Below are 17,284 nucleotides of genomic sequence, written 5' to 3'. Positions count from 1 at the left end.
TAGTTGTTCAGTTGATCAATCGAATCGTGAACTAGTAAGATAACTTATTCAATCACAGATTTGGTTTTAAAAATATTGATTTTAACTATGGTTATTAGCTTATTGAATAAATTATATGAATTATATTATATAATATAATATAAATAAAAAATAATATATATTAAAAAATTATTATTATAATAAATTTATTAAACAATATGATATATATTACCAATGTAAATTTATACACCTTTTAAAAAAAGGATGATGTGATAAAAGGCTAATTTAAGAAATTTTAAAATTTTAAAATGTATTTTTATATTTTTTGTTAAATAATAATATTATAATTATAATTTTTTAATATTTTGTTATTATTTTAAAAATTTTATTATACAATATCATATGACATCATATATGATATACGATATAAAAAATTAAAATTTTGAAATACGGTATAATATATTATTTGTGTTAAAGTAATATTATTTTAAATTATTAAGATATTCGTAATGAAATTGCGTCAAAATCCGTCGACTTTTTTTTAATCTAGCATCTTGTAAGTTTGGATAAATAATATTATTTTAATTAAACGATTTGATGAAATGACTTGATTCATTAGTGTTTTAGATCAATTTTATTAGGTTTTTTGTGTTAAAGTATAGAGTTGATTTATGATAAAATCAGAATTGAAAAACGAAGTTTGGATAAAGAAATCTCACCTTACATAAATCGGTGTCACCTTGTGAATTCATAAGGCGACACCATTTGCAGATGGGGAGGTGATGTGAATTTTTCAAACCTTCACAATCGATAAATTCGCAAGGTTGGAGAGCAAAGTGTAAGTTTCCAAACAATAAGCTTGCGATAACATGTGGTGGAGGGGAAATTGTGCTTTTTTAAAGTTTTCCCACCATGCAAATTCACAAAGTGGGTGGCAATCTGTCATTTTTAAAAGTTTCCTACCACATGATTTCTCAAGGTGGAGATGGAAGGCAAAATGATAATTTCCATTTTGAGGGCAAAGTGATATTTTTCATTTTGAGGTCAATTTTTTTTCATTTTAGAGTTTTTGGACATATATATTTCAAATTTGAGGTTTATTTTAAAATTTTTAGACATGTAGATTTCAAATTTGAGATTCGTTTTTTTGAATATTATACTTATCTTGATAATTGACCTCGTTTTTATTATATAAGTGATGTAATTACTGTGTTTGTCTTTTAAAGACTACTATAGAAAAGAAAAATATATGAGGCAAAGGGTGAAATGACAATCCCCATTGATCAACACTTTAAAGTCCAAGTTAATCAATGCAAGTGTAAAGATACGATAGACATGGTTAGGAAAATATTAATACAGAGGTAGTTGAAAATGTTCTATAGCACATAAATTGACCACTTCCTTGATCTCGAAGATAACAGATTTAGTAGAGTATTGGTACACTCCTTCCTTCTAAGAGTTGTCAACAACGTTAACTCGATGAATGAGTTATGGTTCAAGATGAATGAAGTTGATGTCAACTTTAGCCTGAATGAGTTTGCCATAATAATGAGCCCTTCGATTTTGTCGATTGATAGATGTTGGCAAGTATATTTTGTCAGATGACACACAGAGGTTCCGATATACATATTTTGATAGGAAGAAGTCAATCAGTTACGAAGATGTTAGTAAAGTTTTCAAGCAGAGGCCTTCGCAAGAGAATGACGAAGATAAGTCAAGTTAGCCCTACTGTATTATCTTCACTATGGGTTATCAGAGAGTGATTTAAGAAAAAAAAATCTCTCAACCAGTATTACAATTAGTTGATCATATAGATGGTTTCAATGCATATCTATAGGGAGTACGAGTATAGTAGATGATGCATCATTTTATAATGATAACCTCACTCGAATGCGTCTGGAGTCCAACCCAATCAATAAGACAGACTCCCTTAAACAATATGGTTTAATGGGGTTTTCACTCACTTTCTAAGTAATGGTATCTTTATGTAACTTGTAAAGTAAAATTTTTATAATTAAAATAAAAGTGATTAAATAGGGTTGTTACTTTTGAAATACCTATTGACATTAAAATTACAATTTTAGATATACGAGACGTTGGACATATTGTATCGTTGGGCGGATGTAGTGTTGGGTGCACTTCCACGAATGTTGTGTTGGCGTACAAGAGACATCCGAGATTGGTTTGGTTTGATATACAAATTATCTTCACCGGTTTCAATGTAAGGAATTGCTAGCTATTCATGAGAAATATTAATAAAGTCACAAAGATTGCATAGGTAGAAGTTTAATGCATTTAATTAATTGAGAGTATGATGTTAATTTCCCTCTCGTTATAACTCTGGAGGAAGAGGGCATAAACTGTCATAAGGACATCGTTTGCTATACAGGATTGTTGATCACATCTTCTTCATCCAGATTTTCCTCCACAGTAGAACTAGCATTAGTTTGTCCTAACGTTGGTTCTCTCAGCATTGATCCTGCTCTGGTCAAGGCATCAGTTCTGCCTCCTACCACCCAGCCCACAGTGTCAGATATTGAATAAAATTGAAAATTTAAATGATATAAATGTGACAGTTTATAAAAAAGTAGTAAAATGTATTTTTGACATTTAAAAAAGAATGAGACATTTTTCTTAAGTTCATAAAAATTGGATATTTTTGCTTAAACCCTTGAAATTGGATATTTTTAAATTAAGTTTCAGTCGATAAAATATTATTAAAATAACTAAATATAAAATAAAAAAACTTCTGCGCTCAAGCTAGCACAATTCTAGTTCAACCCTGCTTCTAACCATATTGCAAATCGGGATTAAGGGATTAAGAGGATTTATGTGTATCAATTATCAAATTGATCACGTGCTGATACTTTGTATCATTTTTTAATGAAATAGCACATACTATATAATACAATATAAATATGCTTGATTGATAATTTTGCCGTTTGACATTATCATATATCTATTATTTGTCTATATTTTATAATTTTGGGCTTGGGCTTGGTGGAATCTTGTGTCACGGTCAAATTTAATTTCTGTGCAATAGGACCACTTTTAAACTTTGTACCCAACCGATAGAAATCAGAGACTTGATGCACAAATAGACCATTGATGTTATTTATTAACGGAATCATGTTATATTATTGTTTTATATCTTAAATATAATTTTTTTTATTATATTTAAAACTATACATCTATGTATACAAATAATAAGTGCAATTATGTCACTGTATAATTATAATTTTAAATTAAAGATAAAATAACATCTAATTATATGATAATATATTATTGTTTATGTATATTTATTTTTTGCATATATAATAATACTCTATTTAAAATCATATTTTTATAGATTTGATCATATAGTCACGATATAGATTAGTACATAAATTACATGTGATATTATAGATACAGAATTGAAATCTTAAATTTGTATCCAAATCTCTATGAAAATTGATTTAGTAAATTAATTCACATTAAATTAATAGCATTATTAATAAATTGTATAAATATATGATTTATAAGGTGCATTTTTGAAATAATGCAACAATATATATCTTACCTAGGATGCTCTATCTATAGAACTATAATTTTTTTTTTATGTAACGAGAAACTTCATCTGAATTGGACTATCTTTTCAGAGACAAACCAATTATACCGAACAAATAAAATATTAAATTTAGTTATTAGTTTTACAATTATTAAATTATATAATTCAAAAGTCTCACAAGCCATCATACTACTAAGAGACTCCACGATTAGCCACTCAAACTCTCCACTTGGGCTATGGAATTATAATTTTAATCCGAGGTAAAATTACATAAAAAGTTCATACACTAATTCTGTCCACAAAGAGAACTTGATACCTACATCTATCCATCCGATTAAATTCAGGGAAAAGAATGGTAAATTGGTAATTACACAAGAACATCTTCCATAATCATAACCATAACTTCTTCATTTCATCTCCATGCATGAGCTTCAATATCTCTTTTTTTTTATCACCTTTCACTTTTCACGAAATCTCGTTTTGATCAGAGCCATGTTTAGAACCCCGAAAAGTGCCTTTTAATCCCGTTATCAACCTCCGAGCAATATTCTTCTTCATTCTTGGAGTCCCATTGCGTGAACCCTCAAACGATGAAGACCTAATGTTCAAAGAAGAAACCGATCCTCTTTCACCTCGTTCAATCTTACAGTTCTCGTTCACAAGATGAAAACTCGCAGACCTGCTTGACATTAATACACATCTTTCCTTCTCTGCAGGCTCAACCAGGAGCTCATTCACCTTATTCAACTCACTTCTTTCCTTCTCGGTCTCAATCAACAGCTTCTTCATTCCATTAATTTCGTTTTCCAAGTTTTTGATACGCGAACTTGTGGCGTTCATTGCAGCTTTGAGTTGGGCTGCTTCGCGAAGAGCCGCATCCCGCTGGAGAATTGCACCAAGCGTTATAGGGTCTCTGGAGTACTGACGATGCCGGTGAGAATCGTGATTAAAAGACGCTGAAAAGATAGAGCGGCGTGTATTGAGCTGCTCCGTCAGCATGGCTCGGATTATGAACCGCAGTGGCATTCTAGGGTTTTGTACGGCGTGTAAGAGGAGCTCAGATGAGAGCTTTCTACAATCTATGTGACAACATATATGGGTTTTATGTTCCTCAGGTATCTTCCCCCAGTGTTCCTGGACAAACAAGTATGAAAAGGTAAATCAAAGCATGAGAATATATGTATGTATGTATATGTGTGTGTGTGTGTGTGTATACATATACACACACCACAAAATAACTATCTGCATATAGGTAAAATATTCATTTTATTATTTATCAATTTTGAAAATAAAAAACTTAACCTTTAAAAATTTTGATTATTTTGTTCAATTTATTGGGAGTATAATTATTATTTTTTAAACTATTAGGAGACAAATTGATATTTCAAAAATTTTTAAAGACCCTAAACTTTTTTTAAAATTTTTAATAACCCCTAAAAATATTATAAAATCACGCATATTTGCAAAAATTAAATACCTCACGCGATGAAGATGTCCTATATATAGGATAAAAGTAAAAGAAATAAGAAATAGGAAATATTTTATATTATTTAAATATTTAAAAATAATTTTAAGTTAATAAAAAATTATAGGATAATTTTAAAAAATAAAGTAATAGAGATAAAATGATAATCTCAATTCCTAATGTTGTTGTTTGGTTGTTTAATTTTGGGTGAAAAAGTTATTTATATCAAGTGAGGGTGGAAAAATGTTTTAAGGCAACCTTGAGTGGGACAATGTACATTACTCTTTTGTATATATATTGGCTGCATCAAGGTAACGTGATTCACACAGATAAAACTATATATTGGTGAAGAGAAATATGAGCATGAAAGAAAACTGAAGATTTCATCTTCTACCTTGAGATAAAGATCGACGATCTGATAAAGCACGTCGTGGCCCTTCAAACGTACGCTTAAGGACTCAGCTACGATTTCAAACTCCTCGGCGGAGAGCGTTACAACGTCGTCAAACAAGTTAACCATGTTATAACCCCCATCCGTCAAACTTAAAGCTTCAATGCATCTGCTGACAAGAGACGCTGCCGTTTCGGCTTCCGGGAGTAAACATAAACAAGAACGGAAAACAATCAGAGCGTACTCTCGGTTGATAGTAACGACCTGACAAAAGTATGCATCCGTTATCTTCCTCAGGTCGTCGTTATCGTCCTCATTAGTTTCCGTCATTTGAAGCAATTCAGAAGCTGTTCTCAATGCTGCCACGTTTAACGGCGTCATCACAAGGGAGGCCCCGTAACAGAAGTCAGCGATGAGAGAGAAAGTGTGAGCAGTTATGTTTAACGGTGGGGAGAGAGTTAAGTCGGTGACGCCCGTTAGTTGCCGTTTCAAGTAAACGCTCCGTGATGCCAGGGGATCCTATGAGAAAAAGATTAAATTAAAAAACAGACCTAAAAAAATAAATACTGCATTAATTGCTTTAAGCAGTATTGAATGTTTACGTTTTAATGGAAAAATATCGGAGAAACTGACGGCCCTTCAATATTCAAACCGATTCTTTAATCTATACATCTTAATGTGGTTGGTTCGGATCCGAGTGAATGATCCGATTCGAAAAATAGGCATACCTTGTGAAGATGGAAGCTTGTGCCTTGAACTCGAATCAGCACATCTGTGTTTCGCCCCCTCGCCAATGACCTAATTCAAACTTGAAATATGAAATGCTTCCAAGAAAATATAATTTAAAGGCAGATTTACAGAAATTGTTCATATATCAGTTCCACAAGGGAAATCAATTCAGCAGATGAAAACTGACGAATTATGAAGTATCCAAGAATAAATGGTGAAAAAACAAAGCTGAAAAAACAAATGAATAAAGCATTACCATGCTTCAACTCTAGAACGAAGAGTTGCAGGAGAAGAGAAAGGAGATGGAGATGGCGAAGGAGAAGAGGTACAGTTGGAGTACTCATTTTCTTCTTCATAGATAGTCTCTACTACGCCTAGATTTCCCCAACGCTTCATCGCTCAAAATTTCTCCACTCTCACCTTCTCTTCACAATTTTCTATCTACCATTAGGGTTTTTCAGAAGATAAGAGGAATTCTTCCTGCTGTGTATTAATGGTGCATGTGATGAATCATAAATGCTGCTCATCAATGCTCTTGCTTCAAACGAATTTACTGTAGATCATGACCAAAATTCTCTTAGGAAAAATCTGATTTAAATTATTCAATTTAAGATTTGGATTACGATTAAGTAATAAAAAGATAATAATTAATTAATATCAGTCTAATCTTTTTTTAATCTCTGTAATTATATGCCTTCAAAGGACAAGCATTTGCATGAAAATCGCCTAACAATTGTGGATATGATTCTATTCAAATGTTTGCATAACTCATGTGAAATGGGTTTATAATTGTAATAAAACTATGTAATTAAAATTAAAATTTATATAATTAAATAATTAAAATTTAAAAATAAAATAATATTTAATTATATAATAATATATTATTATTTATACATAAAAAATTTATGTATAATATTATTGTTATGTGAGTACTTGTATGTATGTGTGGGTACGTACCTTAATAAGATTTATGACAAATCCATGTTCCATTTACCTCCTCAAAGTGGCGGTTGACTTTTTACCATCACAATTTAGTCTCCTGATAGTGAAAATTCATGTGTCACATTTCTAGATATTAATAAGGCCGCTGAAATTAATGAACAAGTGTTGCGTTCTTTTTCCAAGCCAGTGTGACTTTGTAACACATACCTGTCGGGGTTTTATAGGGGCGTGTACAAGATCGGGTTCTAATATTTTTTATTTGAATTTAATTTAAATAAAATTTATTATGTCAAAATTAAAGATGATTTAAATTTAGTTTGATTTTATTGTTCAAATAATAATTTGAATTTTTTGCTTAATTCACTTTGAATTTATTGTTTGAATCAATAGTTCAAATTTATGATTTGAATTTACAACTCAATTTTATATTTTAAATTTATAGTTTATTAAGAAAATGACGTAGTTTTATTCAAAAATATTCAAAATCATATATTTGAACAATGAATTTAAGTCAAATTAAGTCATAAATTTGAATTGTCAACTCAAACTACGAATTTGAGCTTATTTGAATCATGAATTTAAACTGGATTGAATCACAAATTTAAACTACTGATTCAAACTTCAAATTCTAGTTAAACTCAAATCGAACTGAGCTAACCACCTTTTAGTTTGATTTTACTAAATCTTTTAGATTAAATTCGAATTAAACTAAATTGAACTGAATCTACTTTCAAGACTAATCTGACTTAAATCATATCAAATTTTATATATTATCATCAAATTATGTAAATGCATATTTACATATACGTAACATTGTTCTTTATATTATATATTAGATAAATATTATATCCGATATAAATTTTAGATTTAGTAATTATTAACTTTAAGTGAAAATTGATATAAATATGATTAGAGATGTTTTGGAATGGAATAAAAGATATTATCAAAACTTTTTATTATTGATGAAATTAAATTATTAAATTATTAAAATATTTTATTATTTAATAAATTAAGATAATATTTGTAATACAAAATATATTATTAAAAGAAATCTTATAACAACTCTCAAATGCTCTCTAAAAGTTATAAAAGGGACAATTAATATTATATTTAAAAGTCATAATTAATATTGTATAATATTATTTTTAATAATAAAATTATATGTATAAATAATATACGTAAACAATAATATTTTATTATGTAATTGAGTGTTATTTTACCTCTAATTTAAAACTACAAAATATCGATGGTTTCACTTTTTACCCCATGTGAAAGAATTCTATTTATGATATAAGTAATGTTATATGTACATATTTTTATATATATAATTTGGGTATATAGATTATGTATCATAATATGATTAGATATTATTTAATTTTTAATTCAAAATTATCTAATTATATGATGATATATTATTTATATACTTAAATTATGTATAAAAAATAAGTACACGTAATTTTATTATTATTATTACGATATAAGAAGCTATTTTTATAGATCTGTTGAAATATTAGGCTATTAAACATTTAACAAAAGATAGAAGGCAAATTTTGTTATATAAAAGTTTTTGAAATCTAAAATTTTAGCGGACTGTAAATATGTCCCATAAACATGTTAAATAAGTTTTGTTTTCTATTTTTTTTTTTTTTTTATAATTTGTAGTTATTTATAGTTGGGCGAAGGACAATTTTCCACTCAAATTTTAACTTAATTTCAAAATCATACCTATAATAGATAAAAATTTAAAATATTCATCTATGAACTAATATCTTAATAACTTTTAGTTTGAAATGAAAGTAAAATTATTATTTCACCACTAAATTTTAATTTTTTAAAAGTTAATATAATTTTCCCGTACTCCTCTCCCCCCTAAAGGTTTTAAAAACTAATATCATTTTCAAAGTTTGAAAAGTTTAAAATTCACCTATAGGATTTGTTTAGCGTCTTCGCCCACCACCATCCCAGCCATCAATTAGCGTCTTCCACCCATCTTCTAAATTCGATGACGAAGGACAATCACCCAATCACCATGAAGAATTTGAAAAAAAGGTTATTCGAATTGAGTTTATTTAAGTTTGAAAAAAAATTCGATTCAAATGAGTCTAAAATGAGTTCAATTCAAAAAAATAAACTCAATTCAAGTAAACTCAAGCTTAAGTTCTCATTTGAGAGTTAAATATTTTTAAATTTGAGTTTGAGCTAGAGCTTCAAGTGTTCGGTTCAGCAAACTTGTAAACTTGAAAAATTTTTAATATGAATTGATTTAAACAATGTTGTTTTTGACAAATACATATCAAAATAACATTATTTTCGTATCAAACTGAGTTCAAAGTTCGATTTGAACTCAACTTGACTTAAATCCAGTATTAGTTTTGAGTATTTAATTAGGTACTTAAATAATATATAATAATATGATCAAATATTTTTAAATTAAAAATAAAATAATATTCAATTATATAATAATATACATTTAAATAGTTAATTAAAAACTTAAAACGGAGTACACATAACATTGTTCTTCAATTATAAGAGTTATTAAAGTTCTATCTTTTTATTTTACACTATTATTCCCGAATAAACAGATTAAAAAACCATGATTGGGTTGGGTCTTGTGAAATGTAACAATATGGGCTTATATAGTAAGCCCAGCCCAAAAACAAAACCCTAGCGTCCCTAATCTTCCTCAATTTTGAACCCCTATATATTCACCACAAACCCTAACCTTCGGCCTCTGTTAGAGCCGCTTCTCTTCGAATTTCCATTTCCCCGCATCAGGTAAGCCTAGACTCCATCTGCAACCATGAAGTACAATCCCCGGGTGTCCTCCTCCCGCCGCAAGAACCGAAAGGCACACTTCACGGCGCCCTCAAGCGTGCGCCGTGTCATTATGAGCGCCCCGCTCTCCACCGACCTCCGCCAGAAGTACAACGTTCGATCGATGCCCGTCCGTAAGGACGATGAGGTTCAGGTTGTCCGTGGAACCTACAGGGGTCGCGAGGGCAAAGTGGTCCAAGTCTATAGGCGCAAATGGGTCATCCACATCGAGCGCATCACTCGCGAGAAAGTTAACGGGTCTACAGTGAACGTTGGAATCAACCCTTCAAAGGTTGTTATCACGAAACTCAGACTGGACAAGGACCGCAAGTCGTTGCTGGAGCGCAAGGCCAAGGGTCGTGCAGCAGCTGACAAGGAGAAGGGAACCAAGTTCACCCCTGAAGATATTATGCAGAGCGTTGACTGATTATGATGCCTTTCAAGGAAGAGTTTGTCCCTTTTTTGTTTACCAAGTTCTTTGTTTTGGAACTTTTATTAAGATATTTTATGATTATGTCATGTTTTACGGCGGATATTGGGTCTTATCCTAGAAATTAAATTGACCTCAATGGGAATTTTTGTCGTTGTTTTAATAGTTCAATGCCTTGTTTTGAATTTCTTGCGTTATGTGTTTCGATGAATATGCAGACATATAGTGTGATTCTTAAGTACTATTGGTTATGGTTTGTGTTGTGTTGAGTGCTTTCTAGTACTTGGAAATTCAGAAATGAAGTTAGTTTTAGTTTTATTTAGAATATAAGTAACAGGGTAATTTGTTTTCTGTGTCAAAAATTATGTTGGTGTGAGGAATGATGGTTTTCATTTTTGGGTTAAATTGTACACGGTTGTGGACTCTACTACAGCAATTTGTTGATGAAGGATCCTAGATGTTTATGTAATTAGAAGTTCTCAAGAAATTGTTACTTTGAATTTAACATTTTGCTGTTTTCTGATTGCCATTACATTCAATGTATATATGTTGCATAATGTGATTATCTTATTTGATGAAGCAAATATAGACTTGTAAGTGAGAATGAAGCTGCTGTGATTATGTTTTGACATTATTTATTGATTATGTGTAAAATCCCTTGAGTCCATTTCCTATTGAAATTATTAATGCATGCTTTGCCAAAACAATCACTTAAAGTTGAGTACTAGCATGGTACCTTTTCTTTTGCCATCACCACATTTGTGAAGTTATTTTGGATTAAGCTTTAGGTTAGCTTTCCTGGATTATTGTGAATAATGTTGGCAGCCTTCGAGGGGTTTCCCTTGTGTGTTTGGGTTAGTGTGAAAGGGCAATCCGGCTCAAGTAAAGTTTTCTTGTTACTTAAAAAAATTGTTGGCGGCCTTTGAGTTGAAATTCAAACCCATATATTCTTTTTATGTATAGAAACTTGCATAAATGGTTTCATTTAATCCTCAATGAATGCAGGTGCAATTTAGTTAACTATTTAGCCCTATAATATGGATATTCTGTTATTAGTTCATTTGGGATGTGAGTAAACTTTCCTAGAATCTCTTGAATGAGGTCTATTATTGGGAATTAGCAATCTTTAGGTTAATAATTAAATATAACCTTATGAGGAGTGTACAAGCGAATGTTTCTCACACTTTTTCATTCTGAGAAATTATTTAATTGTTACAATAAAAATATTAAAAAGAAAATATTTTTTTAGTAGTTTGATTTTTTAAGTCATAATATTAATGTAACAGCTTAAATTACTTATATACCTTTGACAATATCTTGGAGCCACAAGGTGAATGTGATGCAAATCACAAATTTATCTTGGTTTTATAATTGAAAACTTCATATGGGGTTTAGAGGGTTTTGGTATAAAGCTGAATTGTTTTAACCCCTGATTTGCGTTAAAAAAGTTAAAAAAGTTGTAAATTTTTTTACATTGCAACTTAGAGCAAACTTCACCAGCATGCAATTAATAACATTTGAAAATAAAGTCATTTTTTTAACTTTAGTTTGAAAATAAAGTCATTGACTATGAAAAAGATTACTGAATTTGCAAGAGATTCTTGTGGTATGCGGTCCTAATTATAAGATTTTTTTTTTTTTTCCGGTAATTAGAAATGAAAATTCAAGTGGTCCTAATTATAAGATTTTGCTTTTCTAAAAAGGGGAATTTCATCAGCTCTCCAACGATCAAATTTCTTTTGAAATCTTTTATGGAATGAGTGTTCCAATTTTTTGAATTTTGAGCAAGCGTGAGAATAGACTCATTATTGAACAGAACAACTTGGAACCTTTTAGAAAGATCAATACTTTGTGAATGAAACATTCTCATTCTTGAATTGCGACTAGTGTAATGTGAATGAAACAAACATTAGTTTTTTCTTCAACTTTTAAGAGTGATGTGGAACGGCTTGCTTGAATGGCTTGCCTCGAAATCTTTTGGAACCGATGTTCTATGTACAATCTTCTTTTTCACTATGAAACGAGGTCATTCCTTAGTGGAACGATCAACCCTTATGAAGTGATATATACATTCTAGTTGTGGAACTATCATTCTATGCCAATTCTAGCATTTTCATACTTGGACACATTTTGATCATAACTTATGTTATACCTTAAACAATATTAACTCAATTTCAATCATTTTCTTTTTTTTGTCACATTAAAACACATGAGGATTTAACATTTTTCAAAGTTGTACACATTAATGTGTAATAAACAACATATTGCATGAATTCATGGAATATCATAAATCTATCACATTTGAAAAGAAAGCCTAGAAACTACTCTCAATCAATATATTAGTGGAAATACAAATAATTGGAGTTAAAAATTCGTTTTCATAATAATGAATGCAAATAACTTTTTGATATTATATTTAACAAACAGATCGTGTTAAGGTTTCAAAAGACTTTAAAATGTCAAAAACTACAAAAAAAAAAAATTAGGATAAATATGACAACAAATAATCATCATTGTACTTTTTTGGACAAATAAACTTTTAGTGAGAAACAATTCTCACCATTTGAGTTAAACTTATGAATCGTGTCTTTAATTTGGTGATTCACACAAATGTGCTCATCAAGACACTTTTTGTGACATGAATCATGCCACTTGCACATATCGGAAGTATTTGTCACATTTAATGTTTGACACAAATTTTAACATGACAACTCATTGCAAATTTACACTAAGTCTCCATGTGTCATCTTTATGTGCAAAAAGACAAAAAGTTTTCAAAACTCTTATCCATACTCGAAAAAACTATATAAAAAAATCATTGTATTAAATTAGAGTTATATTATTAATATAAACAATTAGAATATAAATAAATTTTCAATTTTGTACTTACACCAAAAATTCTTTGTGCTATACAACTAAACACTTTGTTAATATTATATTTAGATATCCAAATGATATAATCTAGATATAGACTTTTGAATCAAAAGTCAAATCATATTAAACTATTTTAGGATATTGAATCTTACATAAGATCCAATATTATGTACTTCTGATCCAATATGATGTGCTTTTAATTTATATAGAAAATTTTACATCAACAATAGCTAATTTCAATCACCAATATTCTCTTACATGAAACTTAATTTTGTGTACGTAAATCCATATCGATAACTTGTTAAAACTTAGTTGTTTGTGGTTAATTAATAGGTCAAGGGTAGTCATTGTAAATTTTTTCAAACAATAAAATTATGCAAATAAATAATATATATAATTTTGTATACAAACAATAATATATTATTATGAGATTGTATATTATTTTATCTTTAATTTTAAATTATCTTATTACATAATAATACGTTATCATTTATATAAAAAATTATACATATTTTCTATATACATAATATTACTCTTTTTTAAATAATAAAATTTTTAATTTTTTTTTTTTAGATTAATGGGTCTCCAAAAAGAACGTATGGTCAACATTTCGATTAAATAAAATGCCGAGTCAAAGCTCGTTTGATGCCACGAGCCCTCGTGTGGTCATTACACAAAATATCCGTCTGGCTCCGGTCTTCCTTCAATTGCATGTCACAAAATTACGAGTGTAGGACCCGCTTACCAACACTCCACTTCGACATCAAATAAGATCAACCCTCAAAATTGCGCCTGTTACTCTAGAAACGGTTACAGGCAATCACAACACTTGACTTCCTGCATTCGTGGCCACGGCAGGCGAAAAACGGAAAATAATAAACACAATAACACCATCTATTTCTCTTCACCTCTCCCTCCTCGCAGCACCACCGCTCACAGATCCCTCTCTCTCTCTCTCTCTATTAATCAATCATGAGTAAGGGACCAGGCCTGTTCACTGATATTGGCAAGAAAGCCAAAGGTAATAATCGCCGATTGTTCTCTTCATCGACTTATTTGATTTCGTTTTATGTCGTGTTCTGCTTTTCTTTTACTTTTTTTTTTGGAAATTGGAATTTATATCTGTGTATATTTTTGTATTTTTGTAGATCTTTTGACGAGAGACTACAACGCCGATCAGAAGCTTAGTGTTTCCACTTTCAGCGAGTCCGGAGTGGTATGTTGTGTAACGCTTCGATTGTTGATCTAATGATTAATTTTTTAGTTATATTTTGATTCATTAACAGAGTAAAATGAAGCTCTGTTCATGTATTTGTTTGTATTAAATGAATATCTTATTCATCGTGATTGATTATGAATAAATGTCTGTAAATCATGAAGCAGTGGAAGAAACTGATCTAATTTGTTTTTGGTTATATATTTGCGATTCTGATAAGATGAGATGAGTTACACGCTATATTGCTTAGTTTGAGTTTTTGTTTGTGAAAGGACTGAACATCTTCTTCGTTTCTTTGGCAAAGCACTTTTTTTTTTTTTTTTCTGTTAAGTTATTTGACTGGTTGGTCACTTGCTGAATGGTTTTGTTTAGCATTTTCTTTGTTAGTGAAACTATATTTTTTGTAGTATTTGACAGATGATAAAATACATTCCGGATTTATTTTAGTTAACTCAGGAGTGAGAATATATATCCTTGTAGACAAACTTTACTACTAAGTGCTTCTGGTAGCAATTGAAGTGTTTATATGGAAGAGGGTGTTTGCACACTGTACTGTGATTTGGTTTGTTGCAATTACTGAATCAAGAGCAGTGATGCTTGGTGGAAATTGGGTGTTATGTTGCTTTATTGGTGTTTAGAGTAATCACAAAGTTTAGGGAAGATTCAAGGTTAGTGTAAAAGATAATTATGATGGTTTGGTTATGAAAAGAAAGTCAGTGTTTGTGGTTTGTCTAAGTTTAACATAGACCGCAAGACAGCCAAAGAGAGCAAAAATAAAAAAAGGAAAAACTGGTGGGCTTGGCTAGAATTAAGGAGATGATTAATGATATGAAAAATGGGGTGCATAAAATTTAAATTCATTAATGATTATTATTTCTACTATATTGGTTTGAAAAACAACTTATGCGGATGTTGGTTTCTATTTATTTATTGTTTCCCACCTTTGTGGTTTTTGTGGAGTTATGTTATAGAAAGAAATTTGTCTCTATTTTTAAGTATTTTTTGACGAAGCTAGTTTTGAATTGTTTAAAAGTAAGTCATAGAGGGATCTGGCTACCATTTGAATAGTTTATAGGAACTCAATGTGGCATCTAACTCATGATTTTTCCTTCCTGTGCGTCATGACCAATCTTTAGAATTCCATTGTGTTTACTTTTATTTTAACTTTGGATTTATACAATATGTGGTTTGTGTAATGGTGGAAATTAAAGGGATTCGAACCATTTCTGACATGCTAATATGATTGTTATCACTTGTAAATGAATGTTTAACATAGCTCAGTATTTCTACCTCTGAGCTTTCTGGCAGCATGTTATTTTTCAAAAGTTTTTAACTGTCTCCTATATTTTGTTCTAAAATATGAGGTACAATGTCAGCAGAAGGCTGAAGTGGCTGTATATCTTCAGATTTATTCATATTTACTGGAAAATAAAAATACTATGCTTGTTTTTGTTGAAGTTTCTGAGGCTTTCTTTGGTACATTTGAATGAGTTATGGGTCATGCACTCCTCTTATGTAACACATCCACCTTTCATTAATTATTTATTTTATGTCTCTTGGCTAGCTTTTGCTTATAATTTGATTCACTCTTTTCTGTTTTTTCAGGCCCTCACATCAACTGCAGTGAACAAAGGAGGACTCTCAACCGGTGATGTTGCAGCATTGTACAAGTACAAAAATGTTTTATTTGATATCAAAGTTGACACTGGGTCAAACGTAAGTTCTCTTTGGAGAAAATTTCAGTAAATTTGTGTTGAGCTTAGTAGTTAGCTCCTTACACTTTCACTTTGTTCTGGCAGATCTCAACAACTTTAACTTTCGCTGAGATCCTTCCATCAACGAAGGCCATTGCATCTTTCAAAGTGCCTGATTACAACTCAGGCAAGGTAGGAAGTTCTGTTCTCTCTTAAGCTGAAAGCTATAAAGAGAATTATGGATTTCTAAACTTATGTCTGCTATATATTTTGCAGTTGGAAGTACAGTACTTCCATGATCATGCCACTTTCACAACAGCTGTTGCTTTGAATCAATCGCCCGGCATTGATGTGACTGCCACCATTGGTACTCCAAGCATTGCTTTTGGTGCTGAGGCAGGCTATGATACCACCTCTGGTAAATTTACAAAGTACACTGCTGGCATTAGTGTGAGCAAACCAGATTCGTGTGCTTCAATAATTCTGTAAGCTTTTTAATTCATTTATCAGTCAATTTTATTAGTAGGTCCATTTATATACAGGATGTTTTAATAAGTGGGTTTCCTTTTTTGTTTTCTTCAGTGGTGACAAGGGAGATACAATAAGAGCTTCATATGTACATCATCTGGATCAGTTGAAGAAAAGTGCTACTGTGGGAGAGATTACCAGAAGGTTTTCCACTAATGAGAACACTTTCACAGTTGGAGGTTCATATGCCATTGATCACCTGACAGTGGTGAAGGCAAAGCTCAATAACCATGGAAAGCTTGGGGCACTGCTGCAGCATGAGGTCATACCAAAGTCCATATTGACAATCTCGAGCGAGGTTGACACCAAGGCATTGGAAAAAAATCCCAGGTTTGGGCTGTCCATTGCCCTCAAACCCTGATGGTTTTCTACCTGTCGATGATTCACTGTTGCATTTTGATACCTTTTCCCATTTGATGGTGATACTCCATCAGAAGTGTCGTCAATAAGCAGCTCCACAGACACATTTGCTTCTAGGTTCTTCGTGACTGTGGATGAATTGTTTTGATGCGTAGGGTCTTTGGTAGTCCCATTTCCATTTCCCTTGATAGTATGCGAAGGCATTTTTACATTTACACATTCTATTTTCCTAGGAGCTAATTATTTTGATTGAGTGGGAAATTTGTCCATCACCATGACGTTTATTACGAAGTAATTCAGTTGAGTTTGTTATTA

At 30.8% G+C, this 17,284-nt stretch overlaps 3 protein-coding genes across 3 annotated transcripts; 2 read left to right on the top strand and 1 right to left on the bottom strand.

Annotated features, from left to right (window-relative positions):
- Nucleotides 1-3,734: 3,734 nt before the first annotated feature.
- LOC123198905 (BTB/POZ domain-containing protein At3g49900-like) lies at nt 3,735-6,569 on the bottom strand. The gene is made up of 4 exons (XM_044613710.1): nt 6,368-6,569; nt 6,111-6,180; nt 5,386-5,901; nt 3,735-4,660 (listed from the first exon to the last, which is right to left on the bottom strand). Exons 1-4 carry the CDS (start codon nt 6,505-6,507, stop codon nt 3,992-3,994), a joined length of 1,395 nt encoding a protein of 464 aa, XP_044469645.1. The 5' UTR covers nt 6,508-6,569; the 3' UTR covers nt 3,735-3,991.
- Nucleotides 6,570-9,767: 3,198 nt separating this feature from the next.
- LOC123198584 (60S ribosomal protein L26-1) lies at nt 9,768-10,482 on the top strand. Its single transcript, XM_044613295.1, has one exon. It carries the CDS (start codon nt 9,854-9,856, stop codon nt 10,292-10,294), a length of 441 nt encoding a protein of 146 aa, XP_044469230.1. The 5' UTR covers nt 9,768-9,853; the 3' UTR covers nt 10,295-10,482.
- A 3,524-nt stretch (nt 10,483-14,006) lies between these two features.
- Nucleotides 14,007-17,284, top strand: LOC123198563 (mitochondrial outer membrane protein porin 2). Its single transcript, XM_044613260.1, has 6 exons — nt 14,007-14,192; nt 14,320-14,387; nt 15,993-16,103; nt 16,187-16,273; nt 16,358-16,566; nt 16,664-17,284. The coding sequence occupies exons 1-6, from the start codon at nt 14,144-14,146 to the stop codon at nt 16,968-16,970; spliced, it is 831 nt and encodes a 276-aa protein (XP_044469195.1). The 5' UTR covers nt 14,007-14,143; the 3' UTR covers nt 16,971-17,284.

Source organism: Mangifera indica, chromosome 16, assembly GCF_011075055.1.
Source record: "Mangifera indica cultivar Alphonso chromosome 16, CATAS_Mindica_2.1, whole genome shotgun sequence".
NCBI classification, from domain to species: Eukaryota; Viridiplantae; Streptophyta; class Magnoliopsida; order Sapindales; family Anacardiaceae; genus Mangifera; species Mangifera indica.
Note: the sequence above shows the minus strand (reverse complement) of the source record. Positions and strands in the feature narration are given on the sequence as shown.